The 18,567-nt window shown below is 45.5% G+C and overlaps 1 protein-coding gene and 1 non-coding gene across 3 annotated transcripts in view; both read left to right on the forward strand.

Moving 5' to 3' along the window:
* The window catches only part of PPP6R1 (protein phosphatase 6 regulatory subunit 1), a 329,328-nt gene that overhangs the window by 156,099 nt on the left and 154,662 nt on the right, over window positions 1-18,567 (forward strand). For both annotated transcript variants that reach the window (XM_063942823.1, XM_063942824.1), the window contains exons 12-13: window positions 7,456-7,571; window positions 8,109-8,194. In XM_063942823.1, coding sequence (XP_063798893.1) covers window positions 7,456-7,571; window positions 8,109-8,194 — 202 coding nt within the window. The remainder of the gene's footprint in view (window positions 1-7,455; window positions 7,572-8,108; window positions 8,195-18,567) is intronic.
* On the forward strand, window positions 10,943-11,128 carry LOC134967797 (U2 spliceosomal RNA). Its single transcript, XR_010189166.1, has one exon. It is a non-coding gene; the product is annotated as a U2 spliceosomal RNA (small nuclear RNA).

Below are 18,567 nucleotides of genomic sequence, written 5' to 3' on the forward strand. Positions count from 1 at the left end.
GCTTTTTTGCATCCAGCTCGATCCCGTATATGCCAAATGTTAGCTCCTGGCAAACCTTTCTGCCACCGTTGCGATTTCCCCTCTTTTTCTGCGAGAAGTGGTCTATTAGCACTATGCCCCCTTCAGCTTGATTTGAAGTGTAAGAGTGGACCGCGGTTTTACACAACATGTAAAGCCATTCCTTTGTGTATTGAGTGCAGAAAAGGAGAGAATGGCTATACATTGTCCCCAGACAGCCCGCAGGTGAGGTGCTTCCTGCGCAGTGTCAGTCTATTGATCCACATCCTTTTTGCTGGCTCAGTCTCTCTCCAGTGTACTGTGTGGTTTAGGGAGTAGCAGTAAGAGTTTCAGGGTTTTTCTCAAAATCTGTTACTGGTCACAGGATTTAATTTTATTTTCTCTGACGTCCTAGTGGATGCTGGGAACTCCGTAAGGACCATGGGAACTCCGTAAGGACCATGGGGAATAGCGGCTCCACAGGAGACTGGGCACAACTAAAGAAAGCTTTAGGTCACCTGGTGTGCACTGGCTCCTCCCACTATGACCCTCCTCCAAGCCTCAGTTAGATTTTGTGCCCGGCCGAGGTTTGAAGCACACTAGGGGCTCTCCTGAGCCCTTAGAAAGAAAGTATAGATTTAGGTTTTTTATTTTCAGTGAGAACAGGCTCACTGCAGCGAGGGACTAAGGGGAGAAGAAGCGAACTCGCCTGCTTGCAGCCGGATTGGGCTTCTTAGGCTACTGGACACCATTAGCTCCAGAGGGATCGACCGCAGGCCCAGTCCTTGGTGTTCGGTCCCGGAGCCGCGCCGCCGTCCCCCTTACAGAGCCAGAAGCAAGAAGAGGTCCGGAAAATCGGCGGCAGAAGACATCAGTCTTCACCAAGGTAGCGCACAGCACTGCAGCTGTGCGCCATTGCTCCTCATGTACACCTCACACTCCGGTCACTGAGGGTGCAGGGCGCTTGGGGGGGGCGCCCTGAGCAGCAATATTAACACCTTGGCTGGCAAAAATACCACAATATATAGCCCCAGAGGCTATATATGTGGTAAATACCCCTGCCAGAATCCAGAAAAAAGCGGTAGAAAAGTCCGCGAAAAAGGGGCGGAGCTATCTCCCTCAGACACACTGGCGCCATTTTCTCTTCACAGTGCAGCTGGAAGAAAGCTCCCCAGGCTCTCCCCTGTAGTTTTCAGGCTCAAAGGGTTAAAAAGAGAGGGGGGGCACTAAATTTAGGCGCAATATTATATATACAAGCAGCTATTGGGGAAATTTCACTCAGTTATAGTGTTAATCCCCACATTATATAGCGCTCTGGTGTGTGCTGGCATACTCTCTCTCTCTGTCTCCCCAAAGGGCTTTGTGGGGTCCTGTCCTCAGTCAGAGCATTCCCTGTGTGTGTGCGGTGTGTCGGTACAGCTGTGTCGACATGTTTAATGAGGAGGCTTATATGGTGACGGAGCAGATGCCGATAAATGTGATGTCGCCCCCTGTGGGGCCGACACCAGAGTGGATGGTTAGGTGAAAGGTATTAACCGACAGTGTCAACTCCTTACATAAAAGGGTGGATGACGTAACAGCTGTGGGACAGCCGGCTTCTCAGTCCGCGCCTGCCCAGGCGTCTCAAAGGCCATCAGGGGCTCAAAAAAAACGCCCGCTCACTCAGATGGCAGACACAGATGTCGACACGGAGTCTGACTCCAGTGTCGACAAGGTTGAGACATATACACAATCCACTAGGAACATCCGTGACTTAATCCCGGCAATAAAAAATGTGTTACACATTTCTGACATTAACCCAAGTACCACTAAAAAAGGGTTTTATGTTTGGGGAGAAAAAGCAGGCAGTGTTTTGTTCCCCCATCAGATGAATGAATGAAGTGTGTGAAAAGCGTGGTTTCCCCCGATAAGAAACTGGTAATTTCTAAAAAGTTACTGATAGCGTACCCTTTCCCGCCAGAGGATAAGTTACGCTGGGAGATATCCCCTAGGGTGGATAAGGCGCTCACACGGTTGTCAAAAAAGGTGGCACTGCTGTTTTAGGAACGGCCACTTTGAAGGTACCTGTTGATAAAAAGCAGGAGGCTATCCTGAAGTCTGTATTTACACACTCGGGTACTAGACTGAGACCTGCAGATCGTGCTGCTGCAGCGTGGTCGGTGACCCTGTCACACATGAGAACATATTAAAGACGTCGTCTTATATATGAGGGATGCACAGAGGGATATTTTGCCGGCTGGCATCCAAAATGAATGTAATGACCATTCTGTCAGGAGGGTATTAGAGACCTGTCACTGGACAGGTGATGCTGACTTTAAAAGGCGCATAGAGACTCTGCCTTATAAGGGTGAGGAATTATTTGGGGATGGTCTCTGGGACCTCGTATCCATTACCTCAGGTTTCCTCACAGACTAAGAAAGCACTGTATTATCAGGTACAGTCCTTTCGGCTTCAGAAAAGCAAGCGGGTCAAAGGCGCTTCCTTTCTGTACAGAGACATGGGGAGAGGGAAAAAGCTGCACCAGTCAGCCTGTTCCCAGAATCAAAATTCTTCTCTCGCTTCCTCTGAGTCCACAGCATGACGCGGGGGCTCCACATGTGTAGCCAGGTACGGTGGGGGGCCGTCTCAAAAAATTTCAGCGATCAGTGGGCTCGCTCACAGGTGGATCCCGGTTTCATTCAAGTAGTATTTCAGGGGTACAAGCTGGAATTCGAGATGTCTCCCCCCCGCCGTTTCCTCAAATATGCCTTGCCGACAACTCCCTCAGGCAGGGAGGCTGCGCTAGAGGCAATTAATAAGCTGTATTCCCAGCAGGTAATACTCAAGGTGCCCCTACTTCAACAAGGACGGGGTTACTATTCCAGACGGTTCGGAGTACCGAAACCGCATGGTTCGGTGTGACCCATTTTATATTTAAAATCCTTGAACACATACATAAAAAAAAAATAAAAAAATTCAAGTTCAAGATGGAATCGCTCAGGGCGGTTATTGCAAGCCTGGACGAGGGGGATTACATGGGATCCCGGGACATCAAGGATGCTTACCTGCATGTCCCCATTTACCATCCTCGCCAGGAGTACCTCAGATTTGTGGTACAGGATTACCATTACCAAGTCCAGACACTGCCGTTTGGACTGTACATGGCACCGAGGGTGTTTACCAAGGTAATGGCCGAAATGATGATACTCCTTCGAAAAAAGGGAGTTTTAATTATCCCGTACTTGGACAATATCCTTATAAGGGCAAGGTCCAAGGAGCAGTTGCTAGTCGGGGTAGCACTATTTTGGAAAGTGCTAAAACAGCACGGTTGGATTCTAAACAGTCCAAAGTCACAGCTGGTTCCTACGACACGTCTACTGTTCCTGGGGATGGTTCTGGACACAGAACAGAAATAAGTGTTTCTCCCGGAGGAGAAAGCCAAGGAACTGTCATCTCTAGTCCGAGACCTCCTGAAGCAAAAACAGGTATCGGTGCATCATTGCACGCGAGTCCTGGGAAAAAATGGTAGCTTCCTACGAAGCAATCCCATTCGGCAGGTTCCATGCAAGAGGGCCGCAGGTTCGGCATACAGGACTAGGTCCTAGTGACCATGGATGCCAGCCTTTGAGGCTGGGGGGCAGTCACACAGGGAAAAAACTTCCAGGGACTTTGGTCAAGTCAAGTGACTTCCCTACACATAAATATTCTGGAACTGAGGGCCATTTACAATGCCCTGAGTCAGGCAAGGCCTCTGCTTCAAAACCAGCCGGTACTGATCCAATCAGACAACATCACGGCAGTCGCCCATGTAAACCAACGGGGCGGCACAAGAAGCAGGATGGCGATGGCAGAAGCCACAAGGATTCTCCGATGGGCGGAAAATCATGTGTTAACACTGTCAGCAGTGTTCATTCCCGGAGTGGACGACTGGGAAGCCGATCTTCTCAGCGGACACGACCTCCACCCGGGAGAGTGGGGATTTCATCCAGAAGTCTTCCAAAGGATTGTACACCATTGGGAAAGGCCACAGGTGGACATGATGGCGTCCCGCCTCAACAAAAAGCTATAAAAGATATTGCGCCAGGTCAAAGGACCCTCAGGCGATAGCTGTGGACGCTCTGGTAACACCGTGGGTGTACCAGTCGGTTTATGTGTTCCTCCCTCTGCCTCTCATACAAAAGGTACTGAGAATAATAGGAAGGCGAGGAGTAAGAACGATACTCGTGGTTCCGGATTGGCCAAGAAGAGCTTGGTACCCAGAACTTCAAGAAATTATATCAGAGGACCCATGGCCTCTGCCGCTCAGACAGGACCTGCGGCAGCAGGGGCCCTGTCTGTTCCAAGACTTACCGCGGCTACGTTTTGACGGCATGGCGGTTGAACGCCGGATCCTAAAGGAAAAGGGCATTCCGGAGGAAGTCATTCCTACGCTGATTCAAGCCAGGAAAGATGTAACTGCAAAACATTATCACCGCATATGGCGAAAATATGTTGCTTGGTGTGAGGCCAAAAAGGCCCCAACAGAGGAATTTCAACTAGGTCGATTTCTGCATTTCCTACAAGCAGGAGTGTCTATGGGCCTAAAATTAGGCTCCATTAAGGTACAGATCTCGGCTCTGTCGATTTTCTTCCAAAAAGAACTAGCTTCAGTACCTGAAGTTCAGACATTGTAAAAGGAGTGCTGCATATTCAGCCCCCGGTTGTGCCTCCAGTGGCACCTTGGGTTCTCAACGTGGTGTTGAGTTTTCTTAAAATCACATTGGTGTGAGCCACTAAAAACCGTGGATCTAAAATATCTCACGCGGAAAGTGGTTATGTTATTGGCCTTGGCTTCGGCCAGGCGTGTATCAGAATTGGCGGCTTTGTCATATAAAAGTCCTTATCTGATTTTCCATATGGATAGGGCAGAATTGAGGACTCGTCCCCAGTTTCTCCCTAAGGTGATATCAGCTTTTCACTTGAACCAACTATTGTGGTGCCTGCGGCTACTAGGGACTTGGTGGATTCCAAGTTACTGGACGTAGTCAGGGCCTTGAAAAATTATGTTTCCAGGACGGCTAGAGTCAGGAGAACTGTCTCGCTGTTTATCCTGTATGCACCCTGCTAACTGGGTGCTCCTGCTTCTAAGCAGACTATTGCTCGCTGGATTTGTAGCACAATTCAGCTGGCGCATTCTGCGGCTGACTACCGCAGCCAAAATCTGTAAAAGCCCATTCCACAAGGAAGGTGGGCTCATCTTGGGCAGCTGCCCGAGGGGTCTCGGCTTTCCAACTTTGCCGAGCTGCAACTTGGTCAGGGGCAAACACGTTTGCTAAATTCTACAAAATTGATACCCTGGCTGAGGAGGACCTGGAGTTCTCTCATTCGGTGCTGCAGAGTCATCCGCACTCTCCCGCCTGTTTGGGAGCTTTGGTATAATCCCCATGGTCCTTACGGAGTTCCCAGCATCCACTAGGACGTCAAAGAAAATACGATTTTACTCACCGGTAAATCTATTTCTCGTAGTCCGTAGTGGATGCTGGGCGCCCATCCCAAGTGCGGATTGTCTGCAATACTTGTATATAGTTATTGCCTAACTAAAGGGTTATTGTTGAGCCATCTGTTGAGAGGCTCAGTTATATTCATACTGTTAACTGGGTATAGTATCACGAGTTATACGGTGTGATTGGTGTGGCTGGTATGAGTCTTACCCGGGATTCAAAATCCTTCCTTATTATGTCAGCTCGTCCGGGCACAGTGTCCTAACTGAGGCTTGGAGGAGGGTCATAGTGGGAGAAGCCAGTGCACACCAGGTGACCTAAAGCTTTCTTTAGTTGTGCCCAGTCTCCTGCGGAGCCGCTATTCCCCATGGTCCTTACGGAGTTCCCAGCATCCACTACGGACTACGAGAAAAAGATTTACCGGTGAGTAAAATCTTATTTTGTTTTACTATTCTTTTTGTAAATCTAGCAATTTACCAGACACTGCTAATTGTTTAAAGGGTAGTTACACTTTGGAATAGACACCAGTGAAACTGGTGATGAATGTAGTGTGGGAAAAACTTGCACAGATTACTTATGCAAGTACTGATAGCCAGTTGCATGATCTGTGGCTTCTAGAGTTTATTGTCTATTATTGCCTGTGTATAGTGTCATGTCTTTTGTTTAGGTTATGGTCTGGCAAGGTCCTTGCTCAGTCAGGTTATTTGATGAGATGCTTACCTTCCTTACAGAGGTTGGGGCACGAACAAAGCAGTGCAATATTGCGCCTTATGCTGCCCCACCCCTAGAACCTTGGCGTCATGATGAGGGGGCATTGCCGCCATGCCTGCCCAGGAAGGAGCTGGGAACCCAGAATGTCTTAAGCAAGCGACCAGAGCGACCTGAGGTCACTCTGGGCAGCTCTCTAAACTTGCTGGGTGCCATTGCAGTCACCCTGCAAACCAAATGCTGGTGCCATATGGGGGTAGTGGAGCCACCCCCTAGGCCTTGCAGCAAGGGTGGCAGCAACATTCACTCACTCCTAGTTACAGATCTTGGTCAAGGTTTAGAGGCTGTGTGTATAGATATTAGATGTTTGTAGATGTTTCATGCAGTGCTGGTCTTTGTTGCTTTCTGCTCTGCATTGTCCCAGTGAATCTGTTTGCACACAGGGGATGATTTTTTCATTACTTCCCTCTTATGTTTTTGGTTGCTGAAAGGAGGAGATCCAGAACTGGATTGATAGGGGTGCAGTTCACATAACCATTACAGCAAGATGGAAGCCTGAGCTAGTAATCAGTACAGTTTCTTCCCTTCCCCCCATGCTTGTCTTGGCGTCCTACTTTGAAACACACCCATGTGTACTGCACCTGCCTTTCTTCAGAGAGATTAGTTGCCAACAGCTGAATGGAGTCTGTCTCCTTTACTGTAGCTGTTGACAACTGATTACAAACTGAATTGACACCCATAATGCAGGACTTTAGCTGCCTCTTTTTACCCTTCATAATTTGTGTTTTTTATAAGGATAAAGTGGTGCTATTCGATCATAATCATAACAGTTAAGGGGGGGTATTCAATTGTTTGAAAAGTCAGTTGGGTGTCTGTTTTTTTTTCTATTTAATAGACAGGAAAAAACAGACACCCAACCGACTTTTCAAACATTTGATTACCCCCCAAAGTGTGCAAAGCCCCATTTTTTTTTCTTGCCAGATGATGTGTTAATATAGCAACACACTTTGCTGATTGACCAGGGAGCTCAAGATCCACTATTTTGTGGAAATGAGACTCTATTCCCATTTTCCCCACCTATGTTAGTCTAACTGTTGGTGGAGATGTACCTTGTGTGTGTAATGATGGTCTGAGAGTCTGCAGAAAGGTGGAATGGCTGCTGGATTCTCTGCCAGCGAGAAATAAAAGTTTCCTTTAATATGTAATTGCTGCATATGTGTTAACAAACTGCCTATAGTTCGCTAATTTGCTGTTCTGGCTATACTGTTATGTGTACCCTTAAATATTTTAGGTCAGAAGGAGGACGGAGGAAAGGTTTTATGGGCCATCTCACCAAAATAGCCAATTCACTGGTGAACAGTTCGGAAAAAGGACCCAACGCTTCTCTAATTTGCCAACTAATTAAAGGTAATGACTGGCTTTTAATAATGCTCTAGTTAGGTTGATACACAAAAGTAAATGATTTTATCTGAAGTGTGTGCTGTAAAGGGGGGTACTCACGGAGCGATCGCTGCTTAAAATCTAAGCAATCTGACTAGATTGCTTAGATTTTAAGCCTGATCGCTCCGTGTGTACCCCCTACAGCGATAGCGATGCGCAGCCCCGCGCATCGCTATCACTGGTGCTAGATTGGCCTGCCATGCAGGCCAATCTAGCGGGTCGCTCATTTCACCCGCTGGGTGAAATTAGCGGCCCTCCCCCCGCATGCTCAGCACACATCGCGCTGTGCTGAGCGGCGGGAGAGATGTGTGCTGAGAGGTTCGCTCAGCACACATCTCTCCCGCATCGGCCAGTGAGTACTGTCCTTAAGTGAAGCTGAACGACTAAGCTATTTAAGCAACACAGCATTCTGTTAGCTGCTATAATTTAATACAGAGTTTTGTATCTATCTTTATGTAGAGTAATGGGAAACGAGTTTAATGCTGACATTGTGTACATTCACAGAGATCCCAGAAGAACAGCAGGAGCAGTGGGATACCTTCATTTCTGGATCTCTCTCAGATACTAACAAGAAGAACACGGTAGACCTGGTAAGAGTTTATATAAAACACAATCTGGTGCATGGCAGAGGAGATGTGCTTGTAGCTCTGCTAATGGTTATAATTCTCTCAATGCAAACATGTAATCCTGGTTTGGCCAAAAGAGGAATTATTCAAAAAGTTATACCTTCTGAAGTGCACTTTGTGTTGTGTTTTTTTCTTGCCCCTCTTAAGTGTACTTTTCTGTTAAATTGGCAAAATACAACACAATAGGATTATTTGCAGAGAACCTCCAAACAATGTGGTGGTGTGTTTGTTTTTTGTGGTTGTAAAACCTCACCACCTCCATCCCCATCACCAACTGAGCCACATTTTCCATTCTTGCTTTTGGCAACTGCTCATTTACTTTTAAAATTATTTAAGATTTCAAAATAAGCAACATAAAAAATATTAAACGTTATGTTGAAATTACCACATGGGATGTAATCCGCATCCCAGCGATCCCAATGCCGGCACAGGAATCCCTACTGCTGGGATCCTGAACGTAAGTATGACGCGGAGAGTTAGGTCTAGGTTTTTCAGGGAGGGAGGATTAGGTTTCAGCTGCGGGAATGGAGAGTTAGGTTTTGGCTGCGAGGAGGGAGGGTTAGGATTATGGTTTGTTTAGTTCAGATTCCCTATTGGAATTGAGAACAATCCAAATGCCGGGGTCAGGATTTAGGGGGATATCCAATTAGCACCGGTAAATTACTGGGGCTAATTGTCTTTCCAGGGTCTAGCTAATTAGCCACGATAAGCCACAGCACGCGCCGGTTTATCGGGATTATTGTTTCACCTGCCTCCGGCAGGCGAAGCAGAATCCCCGGAAACTGCCCGTTTAAGAAACCAAAACTTTATTTATTATAAACACCATAGTAAAACCCTCTTTCAACACATAACAATAAGCCAATGTCACCACCCCCATATAAATTATATACTCTGAACTAGGGGAAGAGATGATGGTTTATTTATTTTTTTATGTGGATTTTAACAAAAAGCAGAGTTTTGCATTTTTCTTTTTTTTACTTTAAATAGAATAGCACGAAATTAATGAAAAATATTATTTCTCTATCATCCATCTGGGGGACGCTGCGCACTTACACTTGGGTTAGAGTGTGTGAGTAAGGAGTTTGGCACAAGCTATAAAAAGAACGAACTCCCCCTCTAACCCCTCCCATCAACCCCATAGGAGGAAGTACTCCTCCGTTTTAGTTTTGTGCCTTGGAGTGAACGCACACTTTCTTTTTGCTCCTAGTTTTTAGTTAGGTTTTATTTCTAATTGTTTTTTTGTTGGTGTTTAGTCCCTAATGTTGGCGACAAACACATCCAGAGTTAGGATAGAAGAGCTTCTGTGAGCTCTATTTCTCATTCTGTATTGCCTCTGGAGTCACTACACCACTGAGGTCCCTGGGTCTCTCCCTTCCGGCTCACAGAATCTGAGGAGGCACTGGGTCATGTAGGAACAGCCTCAGCCTACTGAAGTAGTGCTGGGCTGTGACCCTTCTCAAACTAGCGTATGACACTCCCTCAGAGTGAGAGTCCCCCATGCTGTGTCTCTGCTGGCTGTATATTTCCTGTGCCCTGCTGGGTCACTGTAAAGGCTATATGAAGGACTGTACAGTATGATGGCTTAGGGGTGGCTGCGCTGACTCCTGGGGCCAGCGGTGGCCAGGGAACACTGAGTGCAGTATTATAAAGTGCGTCAGGTCCCGATGTTTGCGTCGCTAAGCACCGCCCCCAAAACGAGAAGGCGCCATTTTGTGCAGCTTCTTGTTGCATATTAACTCCCTCTCTGTATTTCTTAAGCCGGGAGTTGCTGGGTGTTTTGGCTCCCTCAAACCAGTCTAAACTGCTTCACTCGATTAGGCCCTACCCCCAGCCAGCACTGCAGGAAGCTCCTGATAACATTTCAGTAAGGATGGCCATCGGTGGGTTATCCATCGATAGTACCATCAATTGATAACCTCGATGGTGTAAAACCATCTGTAAGGTAACTATCGATTGTTTTACCCATCGATGGTCACCCCTGAATTACTGTAGAATGAAATGCTGTCCAATTGGAGCCGAGGGTGTGGCTTTGCGGGTATCAGGGGGCGGGGCTAAGCCCAGAGCCCTGACACTTTGAGGGAGAAAAAATAAATACATTCGGTAGCACTCAACCATCGATGGTGGGACACCATCTGGTTTTCCCCCATCGATGGTAAAAGTATTCAACATTTTCGAATCATCGATGGTCGATGGGCAGCCCTACATTTCAGCAGCCCAGCATGAGGGGGAGGGGGAGATCTGTCATTCTTTGCAGTGAGATAGTGGGACTGTTGCTGTGATCAGTAACTAGCCCACAAGGTGGTAACTTTACAAGTGATCTGCCTATAGTATAATATACACAATAGCAAGTATTCTGGGACTATTTTGCGCTCATCCCGCTGCCGTTATACTGGCAGTCGGGATCCCGGCACCGGTATGCTGGACGACGGGATCCCGAGCGCCGGCATACCGTAGTATACCCAAAGCAACTGTGACAAATATTCTCGATATTTGCTTTTTTAAAAATCCTACCTGTGTTGTCATGCACAAACAATGCCCTCTCCTCACATTACAGGCACTACAGTAAAGAGTGGCTATTACTGTGTTCAGCATTTAGTCCACCAAATTGGTGGTATAGATTTATTCAATAGCTGGTATAGTGGGACTTTTACTGCCTCCAATACTTATCCTACCAATTACAACCAATATGCAAGTGATGTTTGCTTATTATGCATCGCTTTTCTGCCTTTTAGCAAAGTTCAGGTGTAATATCTGTTTTTACCAGTTTAATATCTGATATACCTACTATCTAGGGACCATATATTACATGAATTTTTAGTAAGATAGAAGAGGAGCTTGCTCTGTCCACTTGATACATTAACCTGATATTGTAGTGCGTCCAGGAACGGTACACAAATACCGATATTGTCAGAGTCTGCCTTTGCTTGCACTATGACAATGTAGTGGGACTGGTACCCTGTTTACTACTTAGCCCACAAATCTTGGTAAAATGTTAATGGCTGAGTTAATGTAAAATAATCCGTGGTCACTACTTTCACACCTAAAGGAGTGATTGTTGGTAGTCTGTGTTTTCCTTTCGTTATTTCTATGTCAGGGCACAAGACAGACTATTTTTCTTGTGCACGATTATGTCCTTAATTGCCAAATGGCTGCACGTAGCTTAAAGCTCCTTACACAGCTTATACTGTGCAGTGAGCCAGGTCTTTGACAGACACTATGCGGGAGATGCAAATGTTTGAAAAGTCAGTTGGGAGTCTGTTTTCTCCTATCTAATTGTTTTTTCCTGTCTATTAGATAGGAGAAAACAGACTCCCAACTGACTTTTCAAACATTTGAATCTCCCCTATAGCTTAAGGGGGGTACTCACGGAGCGATATTCTAAGCAATCTGACTAGATTGCTTAGAATATAAGCCTGATTGCTCCGTGTGTACCCCTTACAGCGATAGCGATGCGCAGCCCCACGCATCGTTATCGCTGCTGCTAGATTGGCCTGCCGTGCAGGCCAATTTAGCGGGTCGCTCACTTCACCCGCTGGGTGAAGTGAGCGCCCCGTCTCCCCCAGCACGCTCAGCACACATCGCGCTGTGCTGAGTGGCGGGAGAGATGTGTACTGAGCGGTTCGCTCAGCACACATCTCTCCCCACATCAGCCCGTCTATATGGGCCTTTAGTTACTTCAAGGACAATCATTTGTCCTAATGGTTATGAGCTCTAGATATGGTCGCTTCTAAGGCAGGTCTTAGTTTTATGTCTGTCTGAGATGGCTACCTTAAGCAGGATGATTGCGTCCTCATGCTGTACCGCCAATTGGCGGAGTACTGCGTCTCCCTCTTTCGTTCCTGGTTCTGATCCACATTTTGAGGCTTCGTCTCAGGAAAATAGTAAAATAAATCCTGTCAGGGAGGATGTTTCAGGATAGGAATAAGAAATAGACTACTGGGTTAATTGGTTTCCACCTCTTCCCTCACGTTGGGACGATTGATGGAAGTCTGGCTCAACACCTGTTCATGTTTCCAGGGAAATGTGTCTGTCTCTAGTACACAATATTGTCGGTCCAGATCCGGTGTTTCTTGATCCTTTCGCTGATGAAGAGACTAACCTGATGGAGGTTCCACTAATAATTAGTGGACTCATCCATCATGTGATGGCCTAAGACGGCTGTTTTTCCTAAAGTACAGTATGTGACCTTAAAAGCCAGTACACACTGGCAGAGATGTGTGCTGAGCGATCTATCACAGACGACTTAGCACACATCTCTCCAGTGCGATGTGTGCTGAGCGAGGCGGGGGGCACTAATTTCACCCAGCGGGTGAAATGAGCGGTGTGCTAGATTGTGCCTGCATGCAGGCCAATCTGGCACCAGCGATAGCGCCGCGCATCGCAATCACTGGGGGCTTCCGTGCTTAAAATCTATGCTTAGATTTTAAGAACGGATCTTTCCGTGTACCCCCCCTTAACAGTCACCGCGGATTGACAATAGTGAGGCGGTTATTAAATTGGTATTCATTCTGACAGGAATATTCCTACGCCCTATCCTAGCTAATGCATGGTTTCTTAGAGCGGTTGCAGATTGCATAGTGCAAGTTGTCCATTATTGTATCAGATGATCCTTTTCAAATTATCCATCGACAGATTGGGTCTCTGAAGCTATACCGTCTGTCACTGTTGTTTTCTTGGATTCTATTTCTATTCAATCTTTCATCTCTGCCCTGTCTATGACGTCCATATATTCATTTTAGTTGCGTTTCGTGGAATTCTGCTTCCAAATCAAAGTGTGCCTTGTAGGCAGGAGCAAATAGCTCTTACCAGTAAGGTGTCTGCCTTTAGTATAACAGGCCATGGGTTCTCATCCTGAGTATGACTGCTAAGAAATGTGTTATTTAAAATAAATGTCAATGAAATATGTATTCTTTCAGAAGGCATTTGTTCACCTGGAACATGGGCTTCCCATATGTCCTCAGCAGGGCTCATGGAGTCGGGTGGGCTGGTTCCCAGTGGGGAAAAACCAACTTTCTCAGACTCCATTGGTCCGTTAGATATACCGAATTATGGGGGTAATTCCAAGTTGATCGCAGCAGGAATTTTGTTAGCAGTTGGGCAAAACCATGTGCACTGCAGGGGAGGCAGTAGGGAGGCCAATCCCGGGATCGGGATCGGCAGGATCCCGAGATTTAGGCCCAATAACGGCCGGGATTCAATCCCGGGATTGGAAGCTCCAATCCCGGGGATTGAGGGATCAGCGTTGAGCGTCCTCAGGACGCTCAGACGCTGCCCAGCTCCCTCCTCCTGTCTTCCCCTGCGCAGCGTGACCTGTGACTGTGAAGTCACGCTGCGCTTTCAGCAGCCGCCGAGCCGGAAAGTACGGCTGTCTTCACCCGCCGCCACCTCCTCCCGGCTCACCCTGTACTCACCCGCTGCCTCCTCCCGGCTCCCCTACACTCACCCGCCCGCTCCTCATCACCCGCTACCTGGCTGTGCAGGTACGTTTTTTTTAATGTCTGCAGGGCATGGGGGGCGGCCGGACACAGTCTAAAGCCAATCCCGGGAATCCCAGGATTGACCATTTTTCAATCCCGATACCCGGGATTGAAAAAATGGCCCGGGATTGGCATCCATAGGAGGCAGATTTAACATGTGCAGAGAGAGTTAGATTTGGGTGTGGTGTGTGTTCAATCTGCAATCTAATTTGCAGTGTAAAAATAAAGCAACCAGTATTTACCCTGCACAAAAATAAAATAACCCACCCAAATCTAACTCTTTCTGCACATGTTATATCTGCCTCCCCTGCAGTGCACATGGTTTTGCCCAACTGCTAACAAAATTCCTGCTGCGATCAACTTGGAATTACCCCCTATATCATGAGCATATATTCTGAATTTTGGGGAACACATACCAAGCAGAATTCTTTGGTACCCCTCTTATTTGCGTTTCATCCAAGTGACAGGCTCTAATCCTTGCAGTCTGTTCGCTATCCAACGCAGGAGTATTCATTCCAATCCCTTTCCCATCAACCAGGTCTTGGAGTTTTTACTGTTACTTTACCATCACTGCCATATTTGGTCAATTGTTGCAAAAAGGAGCTCTGTCTCATGCACCTTTTGTCATACACATCCACAGTGGGCCTTGGTTCCGGATTTCTTCCTTCATGGAGGATGGTGTTCAGGGGTCTTTTTTTCTACCCCAGGTATCTCGGTCTTTTTGCTGAGTTCAGGATTTCCAGACCAGAATGCACTCTCTTCTGCAGTTTCCACAGGGGTTACATAGTTACATAATTGTTGAGGTTGAAAAAAGACAAAAGTCCATCAGGTTCAACCTGTATTATAATTTTTACATTCTTTTTAAAAAAATATTAATTAAATGCTCTATCCTTGGATATTTTTTTCCGCTTGGAATTTATCTAATCTATTTTTAAATTTATTGATCGAGTCCACCATTACTACCTTCTCTGGCAGAGAATTCCAAATCCTTACTGTGAAGATACCTTTTCTCCGTTTTGTATGGAATTCTTTTTCTTCTAACCTCAGGGAGTGTCCTCGTGTCCTATGTAGTGTTTTTTTGATAAACAAATTGTTTGATAAATCCTTGTATTGTCCCTTAATGTATTTAAAAATATTAATAATGTCTCCTCAGTCACCTCTTTTCCAGTGTAAACAAATCTAACCTTTTAAGACTTTCCTCATAATCCAGTGCCTGTAACCCCTTAACCAGTTTAGTGGCTCGCCTCTGAACCTTTTTGAGTTCCAAGATATCTTTTTTTTTATAGTGAGGTGCCCAGAACTGTACACCATATTCCCGATGTGGCCACATCAATGATTTATACAGTGGCAATATTACACTCTCATCCCTTGTCTCCATTCCGTTTTATGCATGCTAACACCTTATTTGCTTTTGTTGCTGCATTTTGACATTGCGTACTGCTACTAAGTTTATTGTCGATGATTACTCCCAAATCTTTTTCAACTACTGTTATCCCTACATTTTACCCATTTAGTTTATAGGCTGCCTGAGTATTCTTAGTCCCAAAGTGCATAACTTTACATTTGTCTGTATTGAACCTCATTCTCCATTTATCTGCCCAGACATCAAGTCTAGATAAGTAATTCTGAAGAGACTCAACATCCTTGTATGAATTAATTACTCTACATAGCTTAGTATCATCTGCGAAAATGGACACTGTGCTTTCCAGTCACTCTCCTAGGTCATTAATGAATATGTTAAACAACAAAGGTCCGAGTACTGAACCCTGCGGTATTCCACTGAGCACTGATGCCCATTCACAATCCCCACTCGCTGTTCCCTATTGAACAGCCAATTATTCATCCAAGTACACATAGTGTCACCTACCCCAATCTCCCTTAATTTGATAATTAGTCTCTTATGTGGAACTTTGTCGAAGGCCTTAGCGAAGTCCAAAAAGATCACATCCACTGCTTGACCCTGATCAATATTATCACTCACTTTCTCGTAGAAGCTTATTAAGTTAGTTTGACAGGATCTGTCCATCACAAAACCATGCGGATTCCTAGTAATAACCTTGGAGGTATCCAAGTACTCAAGTATGCTGTCCCTTAATATACCTTCTAGTAATTTCCCCTCTATAGATGTCAAACTTGCCGGTCTATAGTTACTGGGGTGAGTTTTAATACCCTTTTTAAATATTGGGACTACCTCTGTTATATGCCAGTCCTTTGGTATCGTTCCTGATCTAATTGACTCTCAAAATCAAATATAGGGGTCTCGATATCTCTCTATTAAGTTCCATAAGAACCCTGGGGTGGAGTCCATCCGGCCCAGGAGATTTATTTATCTTAATTTTACTTAGTTTCTCCCGGACTACTTCCTCGTTTAACCAAGTACCTAGCATCGAGATGTTATCGTAGCTTATGTTATGCTCTACTCTCGTCAGCCTTTCCTCATTCGTAAATACTGATGAAAATAATTTATTAAATAAATCCGCTTTTTCCCTAGCGTCCTTAATCAAGACATCCAACTCGCCCTTAAAAGGCCCAATATTCTCCCTTTTTAACCTTTTACCGTTTATGTACTTAAATAACTTTTTGGGGTTTGTTATACTCTCCTTTGCGATTTGTTTTTCGTTTTCTATTTTAGCTGCTCTGGTTTCTTTTTTGCATTTTTTGTTACATTCTTTGTAGAACTGGAAGGATTCCACCATTCCATCAAAATGGTGGAATCGCGCCTTTTTTTTTTATCCATTTATTCCTTGACCCTCTTATTAAGCCACATCGGTTTGAATTTCCTACTCCTGTTTTTGTTGACTTTGGGAATATACAAATAAGTGTACTTATTGAGCGTAGTTGTAAAAACATCCCACATATCAGCAGTATTCTTACCATACAATACAATTTACCAATTGATGTCCCTCATTGCTTGTTTCAGCAATATGAAATTAGCTTTCTTAAAGTTAAAAGTCTTAGTTAGATCCTTATATTGTTGCTTTTGGAAGCTGATATCGAATGTGATCATATTTTGATCGCTATTTCCTAGGTTCTCCCCTACTTTAGTATTTGAAATTATTTCCTCATTATTAGTTAGTACTAGGTCAAGTGTAGCCCTATGCCTAGTTGGTTCCCCGATTACCTGGGACAAGTAGTGATCTTTTAGCATGTTTAAGAACCTATTACCCTATTTACTGTTTTTACTGTTTCGGTGTTCCAGTTTATGTCTGGTTAATTAAAGTCCCCAACAATAATGATGTCCCCCATACCTGCAGCTTTTTCGATTTGCTGCAAGAGTAGTGATTCGTCAGACACAATAATATCTGGCGGTTTATAGCATGTCCCTATTAATAGTTTTTTTTTTTGTATCTTTACCCCCACTCGAAATCTCAACCCACAATGACTCCCAAGTTATCTCCAGTCCCCTTGTAAATTACTTATTTTAAATACGGTTTTAAGAAAGGTTTAACATATAGACAAACACCCCCTCCCTTTTTATTAGTCCTATCTCTCCGGAAGAGGGTGTACCCCTCCATGTTTGCCGCCCAGTCGTGAGAATCGTCCCACCATGTGTCTTTAATGCCTATCATATCATATTGGTCATTAAGTGCAATTGTTTATAATTCCCCCATTTTACTTGTTAGGCTTCTTGCATTTGTAATCATACAATTAAGTTTGGTAATTCCCTGATCTGTATGTTTTGTTGTGGATAACGTTTCCTTAGGAACCTGAGTTTCCCTTAAATTACTATCGCTGACTATTTTTCTTCTCCCCCCCCCCCCCCCTCATTATACTTTATACATCCTATGATTCTTCGCTCTCTAGTTGTCCCTCTAATTCTTTCTAATCCCTCCCCCCAGGCACCTAGTTTAAAATCTCTGCCAACCTTCTAACCATCCCCCCCCCCCACTCCCCCCCCCCCCCCCCCCCCCCGAAACCGCAGTGGCCTATATCAACATGTACAGTTGCACTTGCAGCTCGAGAGCCGTCTGAATGATATCTCGCATATGGAGAGGGTGGAATTTTGGTTCCGTCAATATCGGCCATCTCCAGTTTCAGAATGGACAACTGGGAAGCGACTTCCTGGGTCGTCATGCTTTTCTTCCCTGACGAATGTGAAATAAACCAACAGGTTTTTCTGATTTTGGTGTACCTGTGTGACAAGCCAACATTGACCTCAGGGTTTCTCGTCTCTGCACAAAGGGCTTCCTTGGTACGGTGATCGCTCCGGTTATCCTCTTGTGGCAATCATGGACGCCGTGTTCACTCCTTGTCACTTTCATCTAACATATTTGTTTCTGCCTCTGGCAAAATGCAGTGAGTGTTTCAGCGCATTTGACCAGTGACTCTTTCGGTATTCCTAAATCGCTTCGGATTGCCTGTCAACACTGCTCTGCAATGCTTCAAACCAGGGTGGTCAAGGCTCCTTACAGTGTACCTCTTCGGCCAGATTTCCACTTTCAAACTTTGTGTCATCACCAGGATTTGTCTTTTCTGACTGTGACGGCGTGATTGTGGAGAACAGCATCATCAGAGTAATAAGTTTATCTCAGTCAGTTTACCTATGTTTCAGGCTCGCAGAGAAAGTCCACATGGCCGAGCGTCTAAGGCGTTGCGTTCAGGCGTTTCGTTCACCCAAGTGTAAGTGTGCAGCATTCCCCAGATGGATGATAGATAAATTTTGGATTTTTACTTACGCTAAAATCTTTCCCTGAGTCCATCTGGAGGATACTGTGATCCCTTCCCTTTTGTCTGGTTATTGATTGTTGGTTTTGTTTTCTCTGTCTCGGCTTTGTTAAACTGAGGAGTACTTCCTGTGAACAGGGGGTTGATGGGAGGGTTTAGAGGGGGAGGAGTTCTTATCATAGCTTGTGCCAAGCT

This window comes from Pseudophryne corroboree, chromosome 10 (genome assembly GCF_028390025.1).
Source record: "Pseudophryne corroboree isolate aPseCor3 chromosome 10, aPseCor3.hap2, whole genome shotgun sequence".
Lineage (NCBI taxonomy): Eukaryota > Metazoa > Chordata > Amphibia > Anura > Myobatrachidae > Pseudophryne > Pseudophryne corroboree.